This window comes from Felis catus, chromosome D1 (assembly GCF_018350175.1).
Source record: "Felis catus isolate Fca126 chromosome D1, F.catus_Fca126_mat1.0, whole genome shotgun sequence".
NCBI classification, from domain to species: Eukaryota; Metazoa; Chordata; class Mammalia; order Carnivora; family Felidae; genus Felis; species Felis catus.
Window position 1 is genome coordinate 40225063 of NC_058377.1, and position 23306 is coordinate 40248368.

The 23306-nt window shown below is 37.9% G+C and overlaps 1 protein-coding gene across 13 annotated transcripts in view; it reads right to left on the bottom strand.

The window, feature by feature from the left end:
* The window catches only part of DEUP1 (deuterosome assembly protein 1), an 83259-nt gene that overhangs the window by 21002 nt on the left and 38951 nt on the right, over positions 1-23306 (bottom strand). For 9 of the 13 annotated variants that reach the window (XM_023239338.2, XM_045038616.1, XM_023239336.2 and 6 more), the window contains 6 exons: positions 21987-22132; positions 18628-18733; positions 15787-15837; positions 14037-14291; positions 10918-11004; positions 540-563 (listed from right to left, as the gene is read on the bottom strand). In XM_023239338.2, the coding sequence (XP_023095106.1) occupies positions 540-563; positions 10918-11004; positions 14037-14291; positions 15787-15837; positions 18628-18733; positions 21987-22132 (669 nt within the window). The remainder of the gene's footprint in view (positions 1-539; positions 564-10917; positions 11005-14036; positions 14292-15786; positions 15838-18627; positions 18734-21986; positions 22133-23306) is intronic. The other 4 variants (XM_045038614.1, XM_045038615.1, XM_045038613.1 and 1 more) reach the window with 4 other exon arrangements.

Sequence of the window (23306 nt, forward strand, 5' to 3'; positions counted from 1 at the left end):
ATGGTGAAGGGCAGATGAGCAAATGAGTCTTAAAAATTACCACCAATTCTCAATTCTGATGAAGTCTGATTTTACAGCACGTTTCTTAGATGCAGGAAAATTTAATAAATATACTCAGGGGCCTAAGTAAATATGGAATCACAAAAAAAAAAACTGTCATGAAAAACTTGATTTCTCATTAGCTACCCAGGGAAATACAGGTAAACACCTCATACTTTTCTCTGAGTAACTAACTGTTTTTGCACAAATCCAAGGGGAACGTCTTTCTCAGAGCCACTTCTGTTACAGTTTTAAAAGCATCTCTCTGAGACCCGAGGAAGAGTTACCAACCAGGCGGGCAGTTCCTTCACAGACTCAGTGGAGGGAAAGGGAAGCTGCCATAGCTGGGAGCAGGGGACAGCTACTGACTGAGGGCAGGCCCGTACCACTGGGTGAGGGCCTTGTTTAAACTTTCTTTCCCTAAGTGTGATAAACAGGGCGCTTCACAGTTAGTCAAGTGGAAAAATTCCCAAAGTTCTAGTTATTTAGAAATGACCTACCTTAATGTCAGTGATTTCACTTGTCTGGAAAGGAAAAAGATAATTGTTATTCGAATATTATCCAAACACCACGTATTTTAGAAGCCCTAAAATAATGATGTAAATAGTTTGTTTCTTACTGCCTGGGGTAAAAATTCAGCACCAATCCTTTAATTCCATGTTTATTTATCCATTAAAATTATTTCAGAAAGAATTAACTATCTAATTGTGGGATGTGAACACATAACAGATAGGAGTTTTCTTTAATATGAAATCTTTAAACTAATGAGTGCTACATAAAGTAACAAAATAGATTGTATACTTTTTAAAAAATTCTTTTTAATGTTTATTTATTTTTGAGAGAGAGAGAGAGAGAGAGAGAGAGAGACAGAGAGTGAGCAGGGGTGGACAGAGGGAGAGGGAGACACAGAATCTGAAGCAGGCTCCAGGCCCTGAGCTGTCAGCACAAAGCCCGACGCAGGGCTCGAACTCACAAACTACGAGATCATGACCTGAGCCGAAGTCAGAAGCTTAACTGACTGAGCCACCCAGGCACCCCAGATCATACACTCTTAAAGAACAAAGAATTATATTTGCTCTTTTTTTTTTTTTTAAATTCAATAGGCACTTGAGATTTTTCTCTTTGGGGAGTGGCTCGACTATTTCAGTTATCAAAGTCAATTATAAATCTTCACATACAAAAAAAGAGAGAGCAATGATAAAGTTAACTTTCTGTATGAATTACAATTCAACATAAAGCATATATGATTAAATACTATTTTAATAAGGCATCACACTGAAGGCCACACATCAATGGCACTCCATTTTATGATATCCATCCAATTAACCACTCTTTAAACAAACACATGTTGTATATATATGTGCTAAGTGCCACAGAGGTAATCAAGTACAAAAAAGTGACCCTGCTCTCATGGAAAATACAATAAAACTGAGTAGACTAAATTAACATGTATGAAAAAGTAGTGAATAATATAGATAAAATATAATTATATATTAAATTATGCTGCACCAAGTATAAACTCAAATGTTTCTGAATCAATGAATGGCAACTGAGATCATGCAGAAGGTGAGATAAAACAACACTCTGGCAATCTCTCATGATGTGAGCAATAATTCCCATGAAAGTTTACTCATGCCTCTTACACTACAGGTGAGACCCATAAACCCACAAGTATTCATCGAGCCCTATCCTATACCAAACCCTCTATGAAGAAGTATAAAATATAGTCCACTTCTCCCATCAAGAAGTCTACGACTGATGAGACAAAACATACATACACTAAACAGTTAAAAAAATAAAGGAAGACAATCCAAAACTCAGTGCTAAGGAAAAGCATTCAGGTGGAGGATATATAAAGGATTCATTCATTCATTCATTTGTTCACTCACTCATTCATTTGTTCATTCACTCATCTAACAAAATATTTTTTCACTGCCTCCTATGTTCAGGCACTGTACTAAGTGCTTGGATATAATGGTAAACTAGGACCGTAACTGCCCTCAATGGGCCTACTGGTAAGGGGATGGGTAGCTGACAAGAAACAGGTAATTTTAACCCTGTACTATGATGGGTGTTAAATAAAGGATGTTATGGTGGTTTCTAGGAGGGACACTTAGCAGAGCAGAGGAAAATCAAAGAAGATTTTGTATAGCATGTAAAATTTATGCTGAGTTATCTGAAACATTAACAAGGCATAACTATGTGAAGTGGGAAAAGGGAATTTTTAAGTAAAAGGAAAGCATGTGCGAAAGCCCGGAAGCAAGAAAGAGCATGAGAAGTGACCATCACATACGCAGATGAGACTGAGACAGGTCTAGCTCTAGCAGAGGGTTTGTTGTAGGTCACTATAAGGGACACAAAGTGGGAGAGCCAGATTAAGGAAGCCATGGAATATAAAGAGTTCTAACCTCCTATTGGACATTGAGCACATGTCCTTGATAGGAAGAAGAACACAAGGAAAGGTTGTGTCTGGGATAAGAAGGGGAGAGCTTAGAAGCCACGAGGTAATCCAGAGGAGGTAACTTGGAGTGGTTGACGGATCTATCCTTTAAGGGAAAGCATGGAGCCAGAGGCGCAAGAGCCAACAGCAAAACTGGGGGAATGAGGAGAGGCAGGAACAGTAGTGGGAGGAGCCAATGAATAAAACAGAAGAAACAGAGAGAACCATAGGATATTATGGCAGTATTATGCATTTGGAGTTATCCAAACCAATTTACAAGCTACATGATCTTGGGCAAGTTACTTAAAAACATAAAGATTCCATTCCTTTTTCTGTGAAATGATACCGTCATACCCAACCACCACATACTTATTATAAGGATAGAGACACTATGTATGTAAAGCGTCCAGCAGATTATAAGGCATGGAGTAAATACCCAATACATTGCAGATCTTTGTTATTATACAGTTCTCCAAGTTTCCCTGACTCTCCCTCATCTCTGGTCTTTGTACATTCTATTCTTTCAGCATGACTCTTTCCCACCAATCTGTATGGCTGACTGCTCCCCAGATGCCTTTTATTACTCCCACGACAGGGTTAAGTAATCCCTATCAGTGCCCCTGAATTCTGAGCTTTCCTATTACTCTTTAGCATAAGTATCCAGTTAATTGTCCATATCTACTAATAATTGGTCTCCTTGTACTAATATTAAGTTTCCTAAGTTCAAGGATCTAGCCTGACTTATTCACAATCCTGGCATACTGTCAGATACATAGTAGGTATTGGGTAAATATATATGGAATGAATGAAACATTCCGTAGTGATTGTGGCATGGTATAGATAGGGAACAGAATAAAGAGCTCAGAAAGTAACCCACACACATACGGTCGACTGATCTTTAATAAAAGCAGCAAGGACACAGTGGGGAAAGGATAGTGTCTTCAATAAATATTGGGAAAACTGGATATTCACATGCAAAAGAATGACCCTGGACCTCTATTTTATGCCACTCACAAAAAAACTAACTGGAAGTGGATTAAAGACTTAAATATAAGACCTGCAACTATAAAACTCCTAGAAGAAAACAGAGGGGAGACAGATATTTGATATTGGTTCCGGAAATGATTTGTTGTATTTGACACCAAAAGCACAGGCAATAAAAGCAAGAATAGACAAGTGGCCCTATATAAAACTAAAAAAAAAGCTTATTGCACAGCAAAGGAAACAATCATAGAGTGAAGAGGCAACTTCATGGGAGAAAATATTTGTAAACCGTATATCTGATAAGGGTTTAATTTCCAAAATATATAAGAAACTCATACAACTCAGTAGCAAAACAAACAAAATAAAACCCACAAACAAATAATGCAATTAAAAAATGTACAAAGGACCTGAATATACAGTTTTCCAAAGAAGACCCATAAGCGGCCAAGAATAAGAAGTTATGTGAAAAGGTGATTGACATTGCTAATCATCATGGAAACGCAAGTCAAAACCCCAATGAGGCATCACCTCATACCTGGTAGGATAGCTATTAACAAAAAGGCAAACTATAACAAGTGTTGGTGAAGATGTGGAGGAAAGGGAACTCTTGTACACTGTTGGTGGGAATGTAATTTTGCACCATCATTATGGAAAACAGTATGGAAGTTCCTCAAAAAAACAAAGATAGAACTACCATATGATCACCAATCCCACTTCTGGGTATATATCTAATGGAAATGAAATCAGTATTTAGAAGAACCATCTGCATTCCCATGTTATTGCAGCATTATTCACAATAGCCAAGGTATGGATGAGTGGATAGAGAAAATGTGTTATTTGTGTATATATACTTATATACATACACAATGGAATATTATTCAGCCATAAAAAAGAAGGAAATCCTGCCATCTGCATCAACATGGATGAAACCGGATGACATTATGCTAAGTGACATAAACCAGAGAAAGACAAATACTGCATTATCTCACTTATACGTGGAATTAAAAAACAAAATCATATTGTAATAATTTTGTATGGTGACAGGTGGTAACTATACTTATGGTGAGCACTGCATAGTGTACAGAATTGCCAAGTCACTATGTTGCACACCGGAATAATATAACATTGGATGTCACCTATACTTCAATTAAAAAAAAAAGCCAAATTCATAGAAGTAGACAGGAAGATGACAGTTGCCAGGGGCTGAGGGGTAGGGGAAAATGCCAGATGTTGAGTCAAAGATGACTAGGTTCATTTATAAGATGACTAGGTTCTGGGGATCTACTACTCAGCATGATGACTATAGCTAATAATACTGTACTATACACCTGGAATTTGCTAAAAGGATAGATATTAAGCATTGTCACCACACGTACACACACACACACACACACACACACACACACGTTATAACTATATGAAGATGGATGTGTTAATTAACTTGATTGTCGTAATCATCTCACAATGTATATACACATGCAATCACATTGTACAATTTAAGTATATACGATTTTATTTGTCAATTACACCTTGATAAACCTGGAAAAAAGGTTAAGTTTTAAGAAACTAAGTTGAAACTGGCTCACTGACTTGAAACACGAGTGCTAGTTTCCCTGTGGGACAAACATTTTCTAATATTCTCATGAGGAGCGAAGGAGCCTTGGAAGTTGTTGGCATCCTGTTGCATCTCCCTGTCCCATATTTATTTATTTTTTTAATATAATTTATTGTCAAATTGGCTTCCATACAACACCCAGTGCTCATCCCAACAGGTGCCCCTCAATGCCCATCACCCACTTTCTCCTCCCTCCCACCCCCCATCCACCCTCAGTTTGTTCTCTGTATTTAAGAGTCTCTTCCGGTTTGCCTCCCTCCCTCTCTGTAACTATTTTTTCCCCCATATTTATTTCTAACCCTTCACTCCTGAGCCAGGTGTGTGGGACTCCTGTCAGGGAGAGCTGGTGAGGAATCTTTCCCTCCCCAGAGCCAAGCAGGGCCACTTATCCTGGGTAGGTCTTGGCTGACAATTTTGCCTGCTCTCCCTGATCTCAGAGACCAAACTCACTCTACTCTGTGACTGTGAGAGTACGTTTGGGAAGAACGGTAAGAGAATATTTCATGGCAATTGATGGGATGCAGCAAAGTTATAGCCAAAAGAACACAGCTTTAAAAGGCTTCACAATCAAAAACATATAAAATTAAGAAATTCAGTGTTTATACTAAGAAATACAAAGAGCAACAAAATAAAACAAATTGGGAGGAGGAAATCGATAAAAGTTAAACATAATGAAATTAGAACAAATAGATGAAATAATAAATCCAAAAGCCAACACTTTTAAATACTAAAAAAAATACATAATCCCCTTGTGTGCCAGGCTTTAAAAAAGAAGGACAGAGAGCTAAACTATACAAGTTTAGGAATAAGAAAGGAAACATGAACATAGACTATAGAAAAGACAAAAAGAATTATAGGATGTTACTACCTTTGGTAACAAGGAAACAAATTGGAATGTGTAAAAATTTCCCAGAAAAATACAATCAAAGCAACCTAAGAAGAAGTGAAATCTGAAAATACCAAGTATGCTAAAAGAGAATGGAAAGGTAATTGTAAATATACTTCACTGAAACTTCAATGTCCAGATGGTTTCACAGCTAAGCTCTTTTTGACCTTTAAAGAATGGATAGTTCCAATATTATTTAAACTATTCTAGATAACTCCTAAAGATGAATACTCCCAATTTTTGTTATAAAGCCAGCATAACTTTAAAACAAGTAGAAAGAACTGTGTATAAATCTCATTTATATACACAGGTCATAATTTCTGTTTTTAAATGTTTATTTATTTATTTTGAGAGACAGCGAGAGCATGAGAGCAGGGAAGGGCAGAGACAGAGGGAGAGAGAGAATCGCAAGCAGGCTTTGCACTGTCAGCACAGAGCCCGACGTGGGGCTCGATTCCATAAACCGTGAGATCATGACCTGCGCCAAAACCAAGAGTCAGACACTTAACCAGTTGACTGAGCCACCCAGGCACCCCCGCAGGTCATAATTTCCTAAATAAAATATTGTCACATAGAACCCAGGAATATGTTGAAATTGTTAGAGTATGACTGTTATGGGTTGAATTTTCTCTTCCCCTCCCCCCACAAAAGGTATGCTGAAATCCTAACTCCTATATCTCAGGATGTGGCCTTACTTGGAAAAAGGATCTTTACATAGGTAATAAAGTAAAGATGAGGTCACTAGGGTAGGACCTAATCCAATATGGCAGGTATTCTACAAAAAGGGGAAATCTGGATACAGAGACAGACACCCATGGAGGGAAGACCACACGAAGAAACTGAAAGTTGGCCGTGAAGACAGAGACACAGGAAGGGCGCCATATGAAGATAGGATGATGCATGTATAATCCAAGGATTGCCACAGATTGCTGGCAAATCACTAGAAGCTATAAAGAGATAAGGAAGAACCCTCCTCCACAGGTTTCAGAGGGAGTATGGCCCTGGTAACACCTTGATCTTGGACTTCTACTTCCAGAACTATATGACAATAAGTTTCTATTGTTTTAAGTCACCCAGTTTGTGGTACTTTGTTATGGCAGGCCCAGCAAATGAATACAACGACCAAGAAGGTTCATTCTGCAAATTCAAAGATGGGTCAATATCAGGAAATCTGTCAACCATACTCTATCATACATCAACAAATTATAGACAAAACCACATGATGTCATAAATGCTGAAAAGCTATTTGATAAAAGCTGGCAACAAATCTTAAAAACTCTAAGTAAACTAGGAATAAAAAGATATAAGACCATAGCCCAAGAACAATAATTATTCTAAACAGTGAAACTCTAAAACAATTTCATCTAGAATCAGAAATTAGACAGTTTTCTCAGCAATCACTCTTATTATTTAATATTCCCTTGAGGGTTTTAGCAAATGCAGTATGACAAAAATAACTGATAAGAACAGTAGAAAAAAAGAGCTAAAACTATCTATTTTTGTTGAAATGATAGTATATCTCAAATATCCCTAAGAACCTCTAGTAAATGCCTACTAGAATTTAAAGACAATTTGGTTTTTTTACTATATTGGAAATAAGTTCTTAGATATGGAAAAAGGAAAATACTTCACTTACAACTGTGACAAGAATTATAAAATACCTGAGCATAATTTTAAAAGAAAGGCACAGAACCTAAAGAAAGAAAATTGTAAGGTCTTACTGAAGAGCATAAACTGAGATATGAAGAAATGGAAAACGATGTCATATCCTTGGATGAGAAAATTTACTATCATGAAAGTGCCAGTTCTTTCAAAGTAATATGTAAACTTATTTTGATTCCAAATAAAACCCAACGGGAAATTATCTGGAGAAACGGGATAAATTGACCTTAACCTTCATATAAAAATTTAAATTGGGTTCTTGTTTTATATCATATGTAAAATTGTAATTCAAATGGATTAAAAGCTTAGATGGAAAAAGACACAAATCTTTGAAGACATTCTAACAACGTATACTGTCTAGAAGTTGGAAAAACCTTGTTATTCTAGGAAGAAAATTCAGAAGCTGTAAACAAAAAGATACACATTTTTGACAAATGAAGGTTTAAAACTTTGTGTATGGTAGGGGTGCCTGGGTGGCTCAGTCACTTAAGCGTCTGCCTTCGGCTCAGGTCATGATCTCATGGCTTGTGGGTTCGAGCCCCGCGTCGGGCTCTGTGCTGACAGCTCAGAGCCTGGAACCTACTTTGGATTCTAAGTCTCCTTCTCACTCTTTCTCAAAAGTAAACAAACATTAAAACTTTGTGTATGGCAAAAAGATATCATAAATAAAATCACAAACAATAAATTAAGGAAATTGCTGTTATAAATTGGCAAGAAAAAGACATCCCAACAGAAAAATGAGCAAAGAATATAATTCATAGTACATTGCCAATAACATACAAAAATATACTCACAGTATCCAGGGAAAGAGAAATTCAAGTACTACTGAGAAATCACTTTACACCCATCAGACTGCCAAAAATTTTAAAAAGCAGTTACACCTATTGCTGGTAAGGAGGAACATAAAAGGTATGCACATACAGAGATAGTAGAAATATGATTTGACAACAAATGTTTTAAAATTAAAACATACATATCCTTTTTTTAAAGTTTTTAAAATTTATTTTGAGGGAGAGAGAGAAAGAGAGAGGGTGTTTGCGGGGGGGGGGGGGGGGCGGCGCAGAGAGAGAGGAAGAGAGAATCCCAAACAGGTTCCGCTGTGCTTTCAGTGTGCAGCCAGACACGGGGCTCCATCCCACAAGCCATGAGATCATGACCTGAGCCGAAATCAAGAGTCGGACGCTTAACCAATTGAGCCACCCAGACACCCCTAAAACATACATATTCTTTCAATCAGCAATTCTTTTCTTAGGAAGCTGTTCAAAAATGTATGTATGAAGATTTTTTTTACAGTATTGTTTATTTGTGCACAAATCTAGAAACAGAGTTGAATTAATGACGAATGAATTGATCCCGAAAAATAGTTGAATAAATTTTGATACATTCACATCATGGGATATTATGAAGCCATTATACAAAATGAAATAGACCTAAACTAGTTGATTTATAACGATTCGCAAAAGATATTGCTGAGCGGACAAAAACAAGATGGAGAAAAGTATGCATAATGTAATCCAATTTATAATAAATGTTAATATATGACTGTATACATGTATGTATAGATATTAGTTATATGACTAACACATGTATGTATACATATTCACATGCACGCATACACATATATATGAATTAATATACATGAAAAGTACAAAACAATACATACTGAACAGTTAACATGTGTTATCTGGTGGAGGAGGTTATGAGGTGGGTAGGGAAACAGAGCAAAGGAAAAGGGGAGAAGCAAGAACAAAAGACTGCACTAAAATCACTAGTATGTAAGTTATGATTCAATTTACTAAAAATTATATATATTTTACATGAGTATATATTGATTTTCCTAAGAAATTACAAAAAAAAGATGTTTTTCTACTGTCTTATACAGATGTTGGTGATACAGAGTCAAAAAGCAATTTAGGGGCGCCTGGGTGGCGCAGTCGGTTAAGCCTCCGACTTCAGCCAGGTCACGATCTCGCGGTCTGTGAGTTCGAGCCCTGCGTCGGGCTCTGGGCTGATGGCTCAGAGCCTGGAGCCTGTTTCCAATTTTGTGTCTCCCTCTCTCTCTGCCCCTCCCCCGTTCATGCTCTGTCTCTCTCTGTCCCAAAAATAAATAAAAAACGTTGAAAAAAAAATTAAAAAAATAAATAAATAAAAAAAAAACATGACAAAACCACCACAAAGACCATTTTGTGAGAGGGGGAAAAAAAAGATTTTCATGAGGGCAGGACTCAGTTCAAATTTTTGTATGTTGAGCGTTTATAGGAACAAACGCCAGACGTCACACAGATTTTATGTAACAGACTGGGAAACCATGTACACTTCACTTTGTATCCGTCTATCCTTTGATTACACAATCTGTAAGCAGGGCCAAAGAAGGCAGAATGCTTGCGGAATGCCTCTAACTCTTTGATGTTAGGATACTTACTACTATGAGAACAAGTACCTACTATTACAGAAATCTAGAATCATGGAGAACCCCTAGTCTAACTTCCTTGTGTCATAGCTGAGGAGACTGAAGCCAGGTGAAGCAATCACCATACTCATCTTTTATCCTCTCGATTCCCCCAGTGGCGGAAAAATTATTTTATTTCAAAATTTTCTCTCCGAGCAAATAAATGTCAAACAAGTAACGACAGTATTTCATTAGTTCAATAAATAAAAGTTCTTATATTTACATATAAAAACCAACCTTCAACTGCTATATTAAACAATGTAGAGCCGTTGGTTAAAATCACAAGGTCAATCCTCAATCATTCATTTCTTCATCCTTCCTTTCATTCAACCAACATTCATTGAACCCTACTATACCCCTGACACTGTGAGGTGCTGGTGGTACACACTTCAGTAAAATGTGGCCCCTGTTCACCACCCAGTGGGGAAGTGTCAGGCTACAAAACAAGCGACGCCAAAATATAAACCCACTATGGATGGCACAACGCATTCTCACTGGAGTTTTAGGGGCGGCTTCACCAAGGGTATGGTTGACACATGAGTCAGGCCACAAGGATTTCAGAGGCAACAGTGAGAGCAAAACAAAGCAAGGAAGTGGCATGTTTGAGGAAATGATCAGCCTGTAGCCCAATCCAAGAAAAGAACAAAGGAGAAAACTAGAAATTCAAATGTTCTAGCCTGAGGATAAAAGTAAGTTTAGTCCAAGTACAAGATAATTTGCTGCCCCCACTGCTGCCTGCCTGACGCATGGGACGTGCTTAGCAAATAATGTCTGGGCAAGTCCTGACCAAGTACGTAGTATCTCGGTTCAAGTTACTGAATAGTTTCAGCATTATTAATTACCATGTACTGTCCGGGGTCCAAATCTCCCATCATCCCTTTCAGGTGTGTGTTTTCAGTTCTGACAGCTTTGTATCTCATGTCTGAGACCTGGAAGGGGATCAGTAGGAAAAAGTCAGTGTAAAATTCATAATCAAAGCTCACAATTGTATTAAAATTAATTTTATTCACATAAACATTTTCTAAGTGCAGTGAAGAGAAACGCTTCTTAGGCATGATCATTCCAAATCAGGTATTTGCATTCAGGTCTCTCTTTGGCAGCCCCACTTTACCCTCCTTTCCTGACCAGTGCTAAATTAAAAACAGATACTGACAATAATGATGTTCTTTCCCATACCAAAATTCTGTATCACTTCTATTTTCTATTGTATGCCAATTATTACCAGAAAAACCACTATTTAAAACATGCTCGAATAACACTGCCCATTGAATTCTTCACTACCTCATTTTTAACAATATGCAAATATGACATTAATGTTTAATTTTGTTCTAATATTTCTGCCAAACGGCTCTCTTTTTGTGTGGCCACTTCATTTTGTCTAATTTATTTATTTTTCCCTGGTTTTTTCTACTTAGCAGTACTCAGAAATAGTATCTTCTCTTTTATTTACATAGGCCTCATTTCTATATAAAACACTTCCCTTGAAAAGATTTACTTTTGTAGATTACAAACTATATTTTCCTTAACAAAAACCTAAAAATATCAAAAAACATAAAGGTGAAAATAAAAATCATCCATAACCAAAAGACAGTCTCTTCAGCAAATGGTGCCGGGAAAATTGGATGGCAACATGCAAGAAAATGAACCTGGACCACTTTCTCACACCAAACACAAAAATAAACTCAAAATGGATGAACGACCTAAAACGTAAGAAAGGAAGCCATCAAAATCCTAAAGGAGAAAACAGGCAACAACCTCTTTGACCTTGGCCTCAGCAGCTTCTTACTTGACATGTCTCTGGAGGCAAGGGAAACAAAAGCAAAAATGAACTATTGGGACCTCATCAAAATAAAAAGCTTCTGTACGACAAAGGAAACAATCAGCAAAACTAAAAGGCAACCGATAGAATGGGAGAAGATATTTGCAATGACACATCAGATAAAGGGTTAGTATCCAAAATCTATAAAGAACTTACCAAACTCAACATCCAAAAAACAAATATTCCCATGAAGAAATGGGCAAAAGACAGGAATAGAAACTTTTCCAAAGAAGATATCCAGATGGCTACAGACACATGAAAAGATGCTCAACATCATTCATCATCAGGGAAATACAAATCAAAACCACAATGAGATACCACCTCACACCCGTCAAAATGGTTAAAATTAACAACTTAGGCGACAGATGTTGGTGAGGATGTGGAGAAAGAGGAACCCGTCTGCACTGCTGGTGGGAATGCAAACTGGTGCAGACACTCTGGAAAACAGTGTGTGGTTCCTCAAAAACTTAAAAACAGAACTACCTTACGACCCAGCGATTGCACTACTAGGTATTTATCTAAAGGATACAGGAGTGCTGATTTGAAAGGGCACATGTAACCCAATGTTTATAGCAGCACTATCGCCAATAGCCAAATTACGGAAAGAGCCTAAATGTCCATTGACTGACGAATGGACAAAAATATATACAATGGAATATTATTTGGCCATCAAAAAGAATGAAATCTTGCCACTTGCAACAATGTGGATGGAACTAGAGTGTGTTATGCTAAGCAAAATAAGTCAGTCAGAGTCATATGATTTCACTCATATGTGGAATTTAAGAAACAAAACAGATGGACATAGGGGAAGGGAAGCAAAAACAAGATAAAAACAGGGAGATGAACCATGAAGAGACTCTTAAATACAGAGAACAAACTAAGGGTTGCTGGTGGGGTGTTGGGGCGGTGGGCTAAATGGGCGATGGGCATTAAGGAGGGCACTTGCTGGGATGAGCACTGGGTGTTATATGTAAGTGATGAATCACTAAATTCTATTCCTGAAATCATTATTACACTACATGTTAACTAAGTTGGATTAAATTTTAAAAATTTCATTTCAAAAAAAATCATCCATAATCCAGTTACCCAGGTCACTGTTCACACCTGTAAAATATCTTTTCCTATCAGGTACAACCACTGCCACTATCCCATCTATGCCGTTTTCCTGTGTATTGTACAAGTTGATCAGTTTAAGGTTTATAATTGGACAAAGGCCAAATCTCTTCTTGTTTTTATAATACACAGGATTTAAATAACCATCTTATTTATGAAGTGACCCTTAAATGCCCAGAAAGTTATTGAATGGTGCACGCAAAGCCTCCTGATTTGGGATTTAAAAAAGCAGGTAAACCTTACACTTTTTAATCACCAATTTGATGATGAGTAAAGTGTTGAAGGAATTTCAAACAAAATGGAAGGAAGGAAGGAAGGAAGGAAATGGAAGGAGGAAAGACGTTGAAGTTCTTGCAGTATTTTAACAGTAGAACATTATAATTGCAGTTTTTTACCATGAACCATTCTGTGCGTTGAGTCAATGTTCAGCAAACATGGACTAATTTTCATGTTTCAACATCTATTTTTAAAAAACCCCAAAATAAATATATAAAATGGGGGGGGTGCCTGGGTGGCTCAGTTGGTTTAGCGTCCAACTCTTGATTTCGGCTCAGGTCACGACCTTATGGACTGTGAGACTGAGCCCCGCATTGGCCCCTGAACTGACAGCACAGAGCCTGCTTGGGATTCTCTGTCTCCTTCTCTCTCTGTCCCTCCCCCACTCATGCACGCTCTCAAAATAAATAAATAAACTTAAAAAATATATATATCTCATATACACGTATATGTACATGGGGGTGGGAAGTATCCACGAAAGGCTGGAATAGAGGCCTTTTTTTAAGACAAAAAGTCTAATGGGATATAGAAAACAAACTCAAGAAAAAATCTTTGACTAGAGCATCCTGTGGGAGGCGATCAAAATACAGGTCACGAGAAAATGTTAGGACGGAATTTAATGCAATTATCTTGTGCTGTCACTTTTTCCCCGGTTCTTTTTTGATGACACTTTGCATTATTTCGCAAATGATGCTGGCCTCAGAAACAATAGCAAGAAATGCAACGGCTTATGAATCAATGATGAAGACTTACTATCAGAGCCGAGCAAGACAGTGACCTGGACAAGTGCTGTCCTGCCCGCTTGCATACCTGCTGTTTTGATAACATTTTTTCTTTTATTTCTAACTCCATTTTTAACTGTCTTTCCAGAAAGGCAGCTTTCTTCATGATAGTTGCTATAGTGATCTCCTTCTGATGAAGTTCCTCTGTTAGGTCCGAGATTTCATTCCTCATTCTTTCCTGCTCAGAACCATGGCACTCTTCCTCCTGATACAGTTGGCTTCTTATCTGCGGCAGATACATTCCAGCAAATATCAACAGATCTTTTTCTCTAGAAAGTGGCTTGAAGCTTTTGTTAGCCATGCTCAGCCTTCCCGTCCTCCCTTAAACCTTTGGCAGGCCCCACTTTACCCTCCTTTTCCAATCAAGGCTGAACGAAAAACAGATACTCACAATAAATGACTGATTTACTTGTCTCCTTTCAAATTCAAAATTCCATTTCTCACTTCTATTTTCTATTATATGCACATCACCACTTACCACTGATCCTACTCTGACAACCACTTTGACAGGAAGGTGGAGAAAACATCAAGCACTGAACCTCCCGGCTTCATTGAGATACAATTAGTATTCAAAAACTGCATGTACTTATATACGATTTGGTGAATTTGGACATACATGCATGCTACTATCACCACAACAGATGTAATACTCATGCCCATTACCTCCAAAAGATTCCTTGTGTTCCTTTAAAAAAATTTTTTTCGTGGTAAGAACGCTTAACATGAGATCTACTCCTTCAAAATTGTAAGTGCATAATATCTTACTGTCAGCTATAGGCCCTGCTCTATAACTTCACTTTATACCCATCACACAACCACTGCAGAATGTGTGACGGAAGAGGTCTGGACTCACTCCCCAGAGGTGGATGGACCAGGCATGTTTTTTAGGGAGAAAAAAACTGGCTTAGAACGGTTAGGTGCCTTGTTCAAGGTCATAAAGCTATTAACTGGCAGAGCCAGGACTAGAGCCTAGGACTCTTGGTTTTAAATTCAGGGCTTTTTTTTTTTTTTTTTTTTTTACTACATTGTGGGTACTGTTTGTGACTGAATGCTATGTTTTTCAGAATCACGTTATAATAAATTTCAAACTTCATGTATCCATGAAAATGCATCACCTCCTGCCCTTAAGCCTGTGGAGTCTCCTATTCTTAACCATAGTTAGGCCTTCCCTGTCAGCAACCTCTGGTTCACCTTGGGCTCCTCCCCACCCTGTCTCACCAAATACAGTCAGGCAACAAATTCTGTCCCTTGCACTTCTAAATCTCTCCTCTGCTCTGCATTTCTACTATCACTGTCTTAGTCCAGCCTCTTACCACCTTTCTAGAAATCATTAACTGTGTCTAATTCTTGAGATCTGGAGATAAAGTACCCAATCGCCAGTCTCAAGAAGATCGTGGTCCATTGGGGGAGACAAAAATAATCAACGTCAGGAGTATGTAGTGGAGGGATGCTTAACCCAACCTGGGGATGTCAGGATGGGCTTCTCAGAGGATGGGATGTCAGACAAATACTGAAGGGTGAATAGAAGCCAGACGGAAGGCAGGGGTGGAGAAGGGCTCCCAGGCAAAGAGTGAAGAGTAGGGGTGAGAGAGAATGCAGACACAGCGAAGCAAGAGGAGTCTGGAATGGCCGGGACTTGGCGTGTTGTGAGACATGAGGCTGGAGAGGTTGGTGGAGCCCATCCACAAAGAGATTTATATGAATTTCTCCAGGGCACTTACTTCTAAAACTGATTTTCTTTTCATTTCATCTTTAAACATTTCAGGATGTATCTGTAAAAGAATAAGGGCACTCTCTTTCTCTTTTTAAAAAATAGCCAGAATACCAATGTAATATCTTAAAAATATTAACAACTCCTCCATATCATCAAATATCCAGGCAGTATTCAAATTTACAAATGTGTCAGAAGCTCAATGTATGTTTTTCTGTTTGTTTATTTGAATTGTGATCTAAATATGTGGACTGGATCATATCCTTCTTTTTGTGTGTGTTCTAAGTAGTCTGTATTCATCATCTAAGCCATGCAAGAGTTCTCTGTTTTGCAGAATGAAGGAGTTAAGTATGTAACTTTTCACAGTCACATTCCTGGTGACAGGCAGTCTGATTCCAGGACCTTACTACCCATTGTGCCATGTAACCCATGGGCACAGGGCCCTAGAAGGTGGTTCACACATTGGAAAAAGCTAGCATGAGATGACCTAACATGGAAAGGACATGTGCCCAGAAGGCAAACTTGGCTTGTCCTTAGCTTTATACCACCAACCCCCCTGTGATTTCGTTCTCAGTACTAACAGTTTTAGAATTTCAGAGTTTGACATGACCTTCGGAATCACATGGTCCAACTCCATCATTGAATAGATGAGGGGGAAAAACAAAAAGGACTCACCAGGAAGGGAACTAACTGGGCTTGAGTTACCCAACTCCGAAGAGCAAAAGAAGGGACCAGGAGACAGAGGGTACAAATGTCCTCACCCTGAGGACAATGTTACAGGTCTCATTTTGTCTCCAATCTTCCCTCTCTGTTTTTTTTTTTCCTTACAATTTATTTGATGAAACAACAGGGCTGTTCTGGGGTTTGTCCCCGTTTGGATTTTGCTGATTGCATCCCTGTTGTGTAGTTAACATGTTCTCTTAAAATGGAACTTTTAAAATGTGCAAACATGAATATCCCATTATGAGAAAGGAATAAACTATTTTTATTATTTTCACAGTGTTTAGATACTAAAACAACATGCTATACTGCAAAGCTTCCTGCTAAATGAGATTAATTTACCGAGCTCTAAATGACTTTTGGCTTTATTAAAAATGTCAATTTTATCACAAAACAAAAATAGTTCTACACTGAAAAACAGAGAAAGAAATAAAACACTTGCAGGATTCATAATCCATGGCTCTTGTTGCTTTTATTACAAGAGAATGAAAATGCTCTCCACAAACACTTCCTGGGAGCTATAGCTATTTATACCCAATTCATTTGTTACCTTTTCTGCACAGCAGTGCATTATCTAGAGGTCTCCAAGAGCCCATGAAGAGGATTTGTGCCTAGCATTCTCTCCTTCCATGTCAAAACTGTGCAATGTCAGTAGATTCCTTATTACTCAAGGTTTTATTGAGTGTGGGAGGTTCAGAATGGTGTAACTATACTTTAGGTGGCTTTAATCAACCTTTGTATCATAATGCATTCACTGGGGACACGAGTAAAGAACAGTTTTTCAAAGTTATACTTTTAAATAGCAGTGAAATCAGTTTCACGGGAGTATGTGAAAAATATAAGGAAAATGACCGTTAATTCATAACACCTTTTCTACACTTAATAGCTACCTGACGGTCAACTCTTTGGGAGACAGGATTTGCCTTTCACATCATTGTAGTTCCTACAGAAATGAGCAGAATAGCGAGAGTCCTGCTAGATGCTCAATAAATGATTGTTGACTTTATACAAACAGCAACTGAATTCATGAACCTACACAATTATGGGAGACTTTCACCTTCATTCATTCTCCAAATACTTCTTTTCACTTTTGTGTGCTGGGATAGATGATAATTCAAAGCCACGCTCAGGTTTTTCCAATTGTTTAGATCATATAATATTGAATATTTAGGTGTGATCCTCAAACCTAAAGACCAGAGACGTGGGTAGCAGCCATGATAAGCTTCATGGAAAGGAAGCCACCATTGGATTTTGCTAGGGAGAGAAGAGAATATGCTTTCTGTAGGCAGCTGGGAACCACAAGGTGTTCAAGGACAGCGCCCGGGCCTCATTCACCCTTGTATTCCCAGCTCCTGGCAGACTACTTGGCACATGTTAGTGCTCGGTGACAAAGGGCGGGTGTAACCAATCCCAAGAGCAGCCTTCGCTTACTAGACGCTCCCTCTGAGCTAGGCGAGCCCTGTTCTAAGCACTTTACTTGCGAGTTTTAAACGGATTTTAACTTAAGGGAAGAGCGTGGACTCTGGAGTCAGACTGCCTGAGTTCCAATCTGACCTCTGCTGCCTAACAGCTATGTAACATCGGGGGAATTCACCTAACTTCTCTGGGCCTTAGGGTCCTCAAATGAGAAAGGAAGACAATATTAGCAGCTACCTTATAAAATGGTTGCGAGGAATACATGAATTGAGATTTGTTAAGCCCTCAGAACAGCTCCCGGCACAGGTCAGTGCCAAGTAGAGGCTCTTATTAGCTCAGTTAATCCTCATCGCGATTTTATGAGGGAGGTGCTAATTATCCCATCCCCAAGCTAGAAATGCGGACCCTGAGCAGCTTGCACAGGCAACTTCCCCAAGCTCATGCACCTAACATATATGGTTGCATGCCTGAGTCTGTGCTCTCATTCTTCTCGCCATAAGCCACCTGTCACGGGGCCACAAGGCCCTTCACGTTTTAGGCACGACGGTGACTGAAGGTTTGCATTTTTCACAGCGTCGCACAGAAGAATGTCAGAATTAGCAGGCTGGTAGGTTATTATCTTTGGGGGAACTATAGAAGGAAAAAAGAAGGGAACGAGAAGGAAGTGTTTCCCCCCTCTGCACTCAGAGCTTCAGAAGCCCCTTATTTTCCATACCTTGTTCAACTCTTTTTCATGATTTGGCTGATCTAGGATCACTGAAAACAACTCTTTCCTTTTCCTTTCTGGTTCTTTAGTCGAAGGTGAGTAAGATGATTCATGTCTACAGATTAAAGTGAATAAAAATTAAACTTCGCTGAGTAAACTGTGGTGATTACATTGTTAATTTAGACGATTGTAGGTTGCAGAAAGAGATTATTAGTTTATTGGAAAATTTTCAAGCTGCAGAAATTGCAAATGCTAATACATTCAGATCCCATAAGTATTCACATATTTAACTGAGTGCAAATGGTTTTAGTGACAAAAAATAAAAGGTAGCAATTAATATGGAATTTCAATTATATTTTGAAAATGGGCAGAATACTGGCTTTGCATATGCAGATAAGATTTTTATATAAGAGTGTTTTCTGTAGTAAAATGGCTTTGGAACCCCTTAAGAAAAGGAAACACATCTAACTTGCTTCTACATTGTGGAAAGGAACTATGTCGGGGGGAGTCCGAAGGGAGCAGGGACTCCATAAAAGGGATCCAGTGTGACTAAATCTGACAGCCTGCCCAGAGAAAGTTCAAATACATCTCTCCTTTGGCTGCTTCATTTATAAAATGGAATTGCTAGCACATGTGGCTACCAGAGGGGAGAAGCAGAAACAGGTACAGAAAATACAATTTCCACAGGAAGTCTGGAGAAGTAGAAACAGGTTCCCTTCTACATCTCGGAAGCTGGTAAGTGAAAAATCACTAAAAATCACTTGCACTAGCCAGGCAAGGAAAGTGGCATGCTTTCAATGGCTTGACTAATCTGGGAAAGTCTGGTGTTCTGAGGAACGTACCCACGTGTGAGTGAGTACAATTTCAGATTTCCAAAGAACTTCTTAAAAGGTTTCCTCAATCAAAAACTTAAGCCACACAAACAAAACAAAATCTGAGGAATGACAGAGAAATAATGAATGTAAATATTGAAAATAAAGGGATCTTTAAAAGGTATAAATTAGTAGTGATATCCCTGAGGTACTTGTATCTAGACTGGATTGCTTTTCTTCTGATAATCAAATACATATGTTAACTGTAGAAAACAGAGTATATCAGAGTATATACTGCTATTACATTATCATTAGGGAAAAAGCATTGTTGGCGTTTTTGTGTATACTGACGGTCTTTTTTTCTAGGCATGTGTGTATAAATATATACATATCTATAAATATACCTATAAATATATAAATATATACATCTGCATATCTGCATAGGCATATAGATACTATTTCCGTACAATTAGAATGTACTGCACACATTTTTCAGTCCCTTCTGTTTCCTACTCAGTCATCTATTGTGAGCATTCTATCCAATATTCTCTTTAAACATTATTTCAGAATCAGTCTTAAATTCTTCTCATTTGCTATTATTTGAAAGGGGTGAAAAATGAAATTTCCTATTTTTCAATTCTTCCTAAGCAATTTCAGGGAGTGGAATGATGATCTGAATGGGGGGAGGCGGGGGGAAACACCTCATTATGGTTGTGTAAATTTCGCCGAGTGATCGGAACAAACATCAAACTTCAACGTGGACAAGTTCAAAGAAGAAAATAGTAATCATGCTAATATCAAATGCTAATATAAATAGATAAAGGAATTATCAGTTGTCGTGTAGAAAAGGAACGTTGGAATTATTTTTAATAACTCTCAGAACATATCAGCCCAAGGTGCTTCTGTAGCTCAAAAAAAGAAAAAGCTAACAAAATCTTGGCATTATTGAGAAAGGACCTGAAAATGAATAAAAGCATTCCTATGCTACTTCTATAAAACTATTGTGCATCTGCACTCAGAAGTCTGGGCTGCTTCACCTTAATACAACTGTAAAGAAGAAACAGAGTCCAAATAAAAGAAACCAAAACAATAAAGAGGCTGGAATCACATTCATATGAGAACAAACCAAAGGATTAGAAATTTTCAATGGGAAAGAAGAAGGCTAAGAAGACAGCCCAAAGTCTAGGATACAAGGGAAGCTGTGAAAAGTTAAATATCTATCTTTTCATCAAATCTCAGAATACTAGAACTGAGGAATACCCTCCAAATGAGAAAGATGAAAGATTAAAATAAATACCAACTTAAATAGAGAATGGCATTAGGCATGACAAAAGATTTGTATTGGCCAAATATGCAAATAAGTGCAAGATCTTAGATTAAATCCTATATTGAAGGAAAGTTGGCAATGTCTGGAATTCAGCATTGGCCTTGTGAGACAGCCCCACAGAAAGGACCTACCGTGCTCTTACATAAAACCAGAGCTAGACAGGGGGTGCAAGGTTTGCTTTTCTAGGACACCTCTTATGTTTTTAGGCATATGCATTCTTTGTGCAAAGACATTTCTCACCAACTCACCACACTGGAACAGTGCCTTGCATATTATATTTTTCCAACAGATTTCCTAATGACCAGTGATAATAATATATAACTTGCATGTGGAACATGCTATAATGTTGACTGGTGAATAGGCATCCTACCATCTTTGGTGAGACACACAATAGGTCATTTTTAGGAACCTTAATTTGCCATTTGCCATTTGCCATAGCATAGGGCTCAAAAAAATTTGAGCAGGTCCCACAACTTTAACGAAATAATTACTGCCTTTGAAACAACGTTATCATCTTTCAAGAAAATATCCCTTACCATTTGGTTAGTCAATTTTTAAAGTCCTATCACTGGTCTTGCATGAGCCTTCAGATTTGAGAAGGATTCAAGTTCCAAGGAGAATGAGAACATCAACGAATAGAACAGTCAAACTTTCTACTCACAAGTGTAAATATTTAATAATCCTTAGCAATCCCATTTCCTTTGTGGTTATGGAATACACAATATCTGCCTGATTTTAAAAGAGGAAAAAAAATCTGTTCTAACAAACTCTTAATGCAACTGACAAGGGAGAGTGAGTATGGAGACCAAAATGAATACAGCATTTACAAGTGAAAAAGTTAATAACAGGTTTATAGGCAATCAAGATAAAAACATCTGAAAATATGGAATAACTCTTATTTAGCAATATATACAAATATCAGCTCTATACTACTGCTTTTACTGTCTCCTGAAAAATACAAGTTCTGAGAAAATTTCTGATGTACTGCGATACAGAAGTATCCATACACCAGAATACAATACATTTTTCTAGGAAAGTAAATACATTAATTTTGAAGGTGAAATAATCACTGATTTTATTTTTAATATCTAATATTATCCAATAAATAACAGCATGTAAATACAAAACAGAGAGACTTTTCATTCTAGTTTTAAATCTAAAGCTCTTAAAATCTTCAAACATCATGTCTTAAACAGTTTCTCTCAGGCTTCTGAATATAAAGACTATACCTTTTCTTATTTTCATGAGTACTTTGGCACTCTCCTATTTTTAATAATTCCCTGTGCAGCTGTAATCGTTCCATTTCTATAATTCTCAAGAGATCATCACGTGACTGTAACTCACTTTTCACTTCCGAGAGTCCTGCTTCCATGGCCTAAATAAAAACATCAAAAAAAATGTTCAATGTTCGTATCTGGATACCATGATGTATAGTATATCTAAAAATATTTAACATCTATGAACCAGCTTAATTTCAAATAAACTGGTATTTAGTCCTTTTTTAGTCCTTTGCTGGCTCTGTCTTACAGAATTTCATTCCTTCATTCATTTATTCAACAAATATTTGCTGTGCCCTTATTATGTGCTCAACACTGAGGATACCAAGACTGTTCTCAGTGAGCTCACAGTCTAGTGATAAAGAAAAGACAAAGAATAATCAAATAATCACACAAATATGGTCACATTGTATGTAAATTTGAGAGAAGCATAAAAGTAGGAATAAACGATTAATGTGTAAAATTCAGATTAATGCAAATAATTACCAATTTAAACAAGACGATAACCAACAGAGTGAGTTGTAAACCATGGTCTATGGTTCCCCTATTGCCCAGTAGTAGTCCTACTTTATCTGGCAACTGGAGACACCAGCAATCCTGTGAGCCCACTGTCTTATTTTGTTGACAAGAGGCTTGAGCAAATTTAAAACCTGTTGGGAAGGGTCCAATCAGAAGAGAGGAGGATTAACAGTAATGGTGTGGGTTCTCGAGAAGTAGGTAGGGTAGGTCCCAAAGCACCAGGGGAAGAGTTGTGTAAAGCAAAAGGAAAGAAGGCAGGAAAATGGAATGTAGACCAGCATATGCATCTGGATATGGAGAGAGAAGACAGTGGCTCTCTGTTGGCTTCTATTTCCCTTGGGAGGTAAAAAAGGCAATGTCACTGGAAGGAGAAGGGGAGGTAGGGGCATAGGAGTGATTTTTAAGAGTGGAGAAGGTTTGAAATGGCCTGCAATGGGAATGGGAGAATTAGCTGAGTGGAGCAACAGAGTGGGATTCCTGGCCACGTTGCGTGTTCATTTGAGATCTGTGACCCTGGCCTGTTGAGAGTGATTTTCTCCAACAGTACTTGGCTGTTCTCTGGGGGCGAGGAATGGCAGAGTGCTTCCATATCACTGGATTTCTTTTACTTGCTTCTACAGAGAAACTATTATTTATTAAGTGTACCTGACCTAGGTCATCAAGTCCATCGCCACTTTAGTAGATGAGGAAATTGAGGGCCATACTTGGTCCAAAGTTACATAGCTTATAAGCGGCAGATTTTGGAAAAGAAAA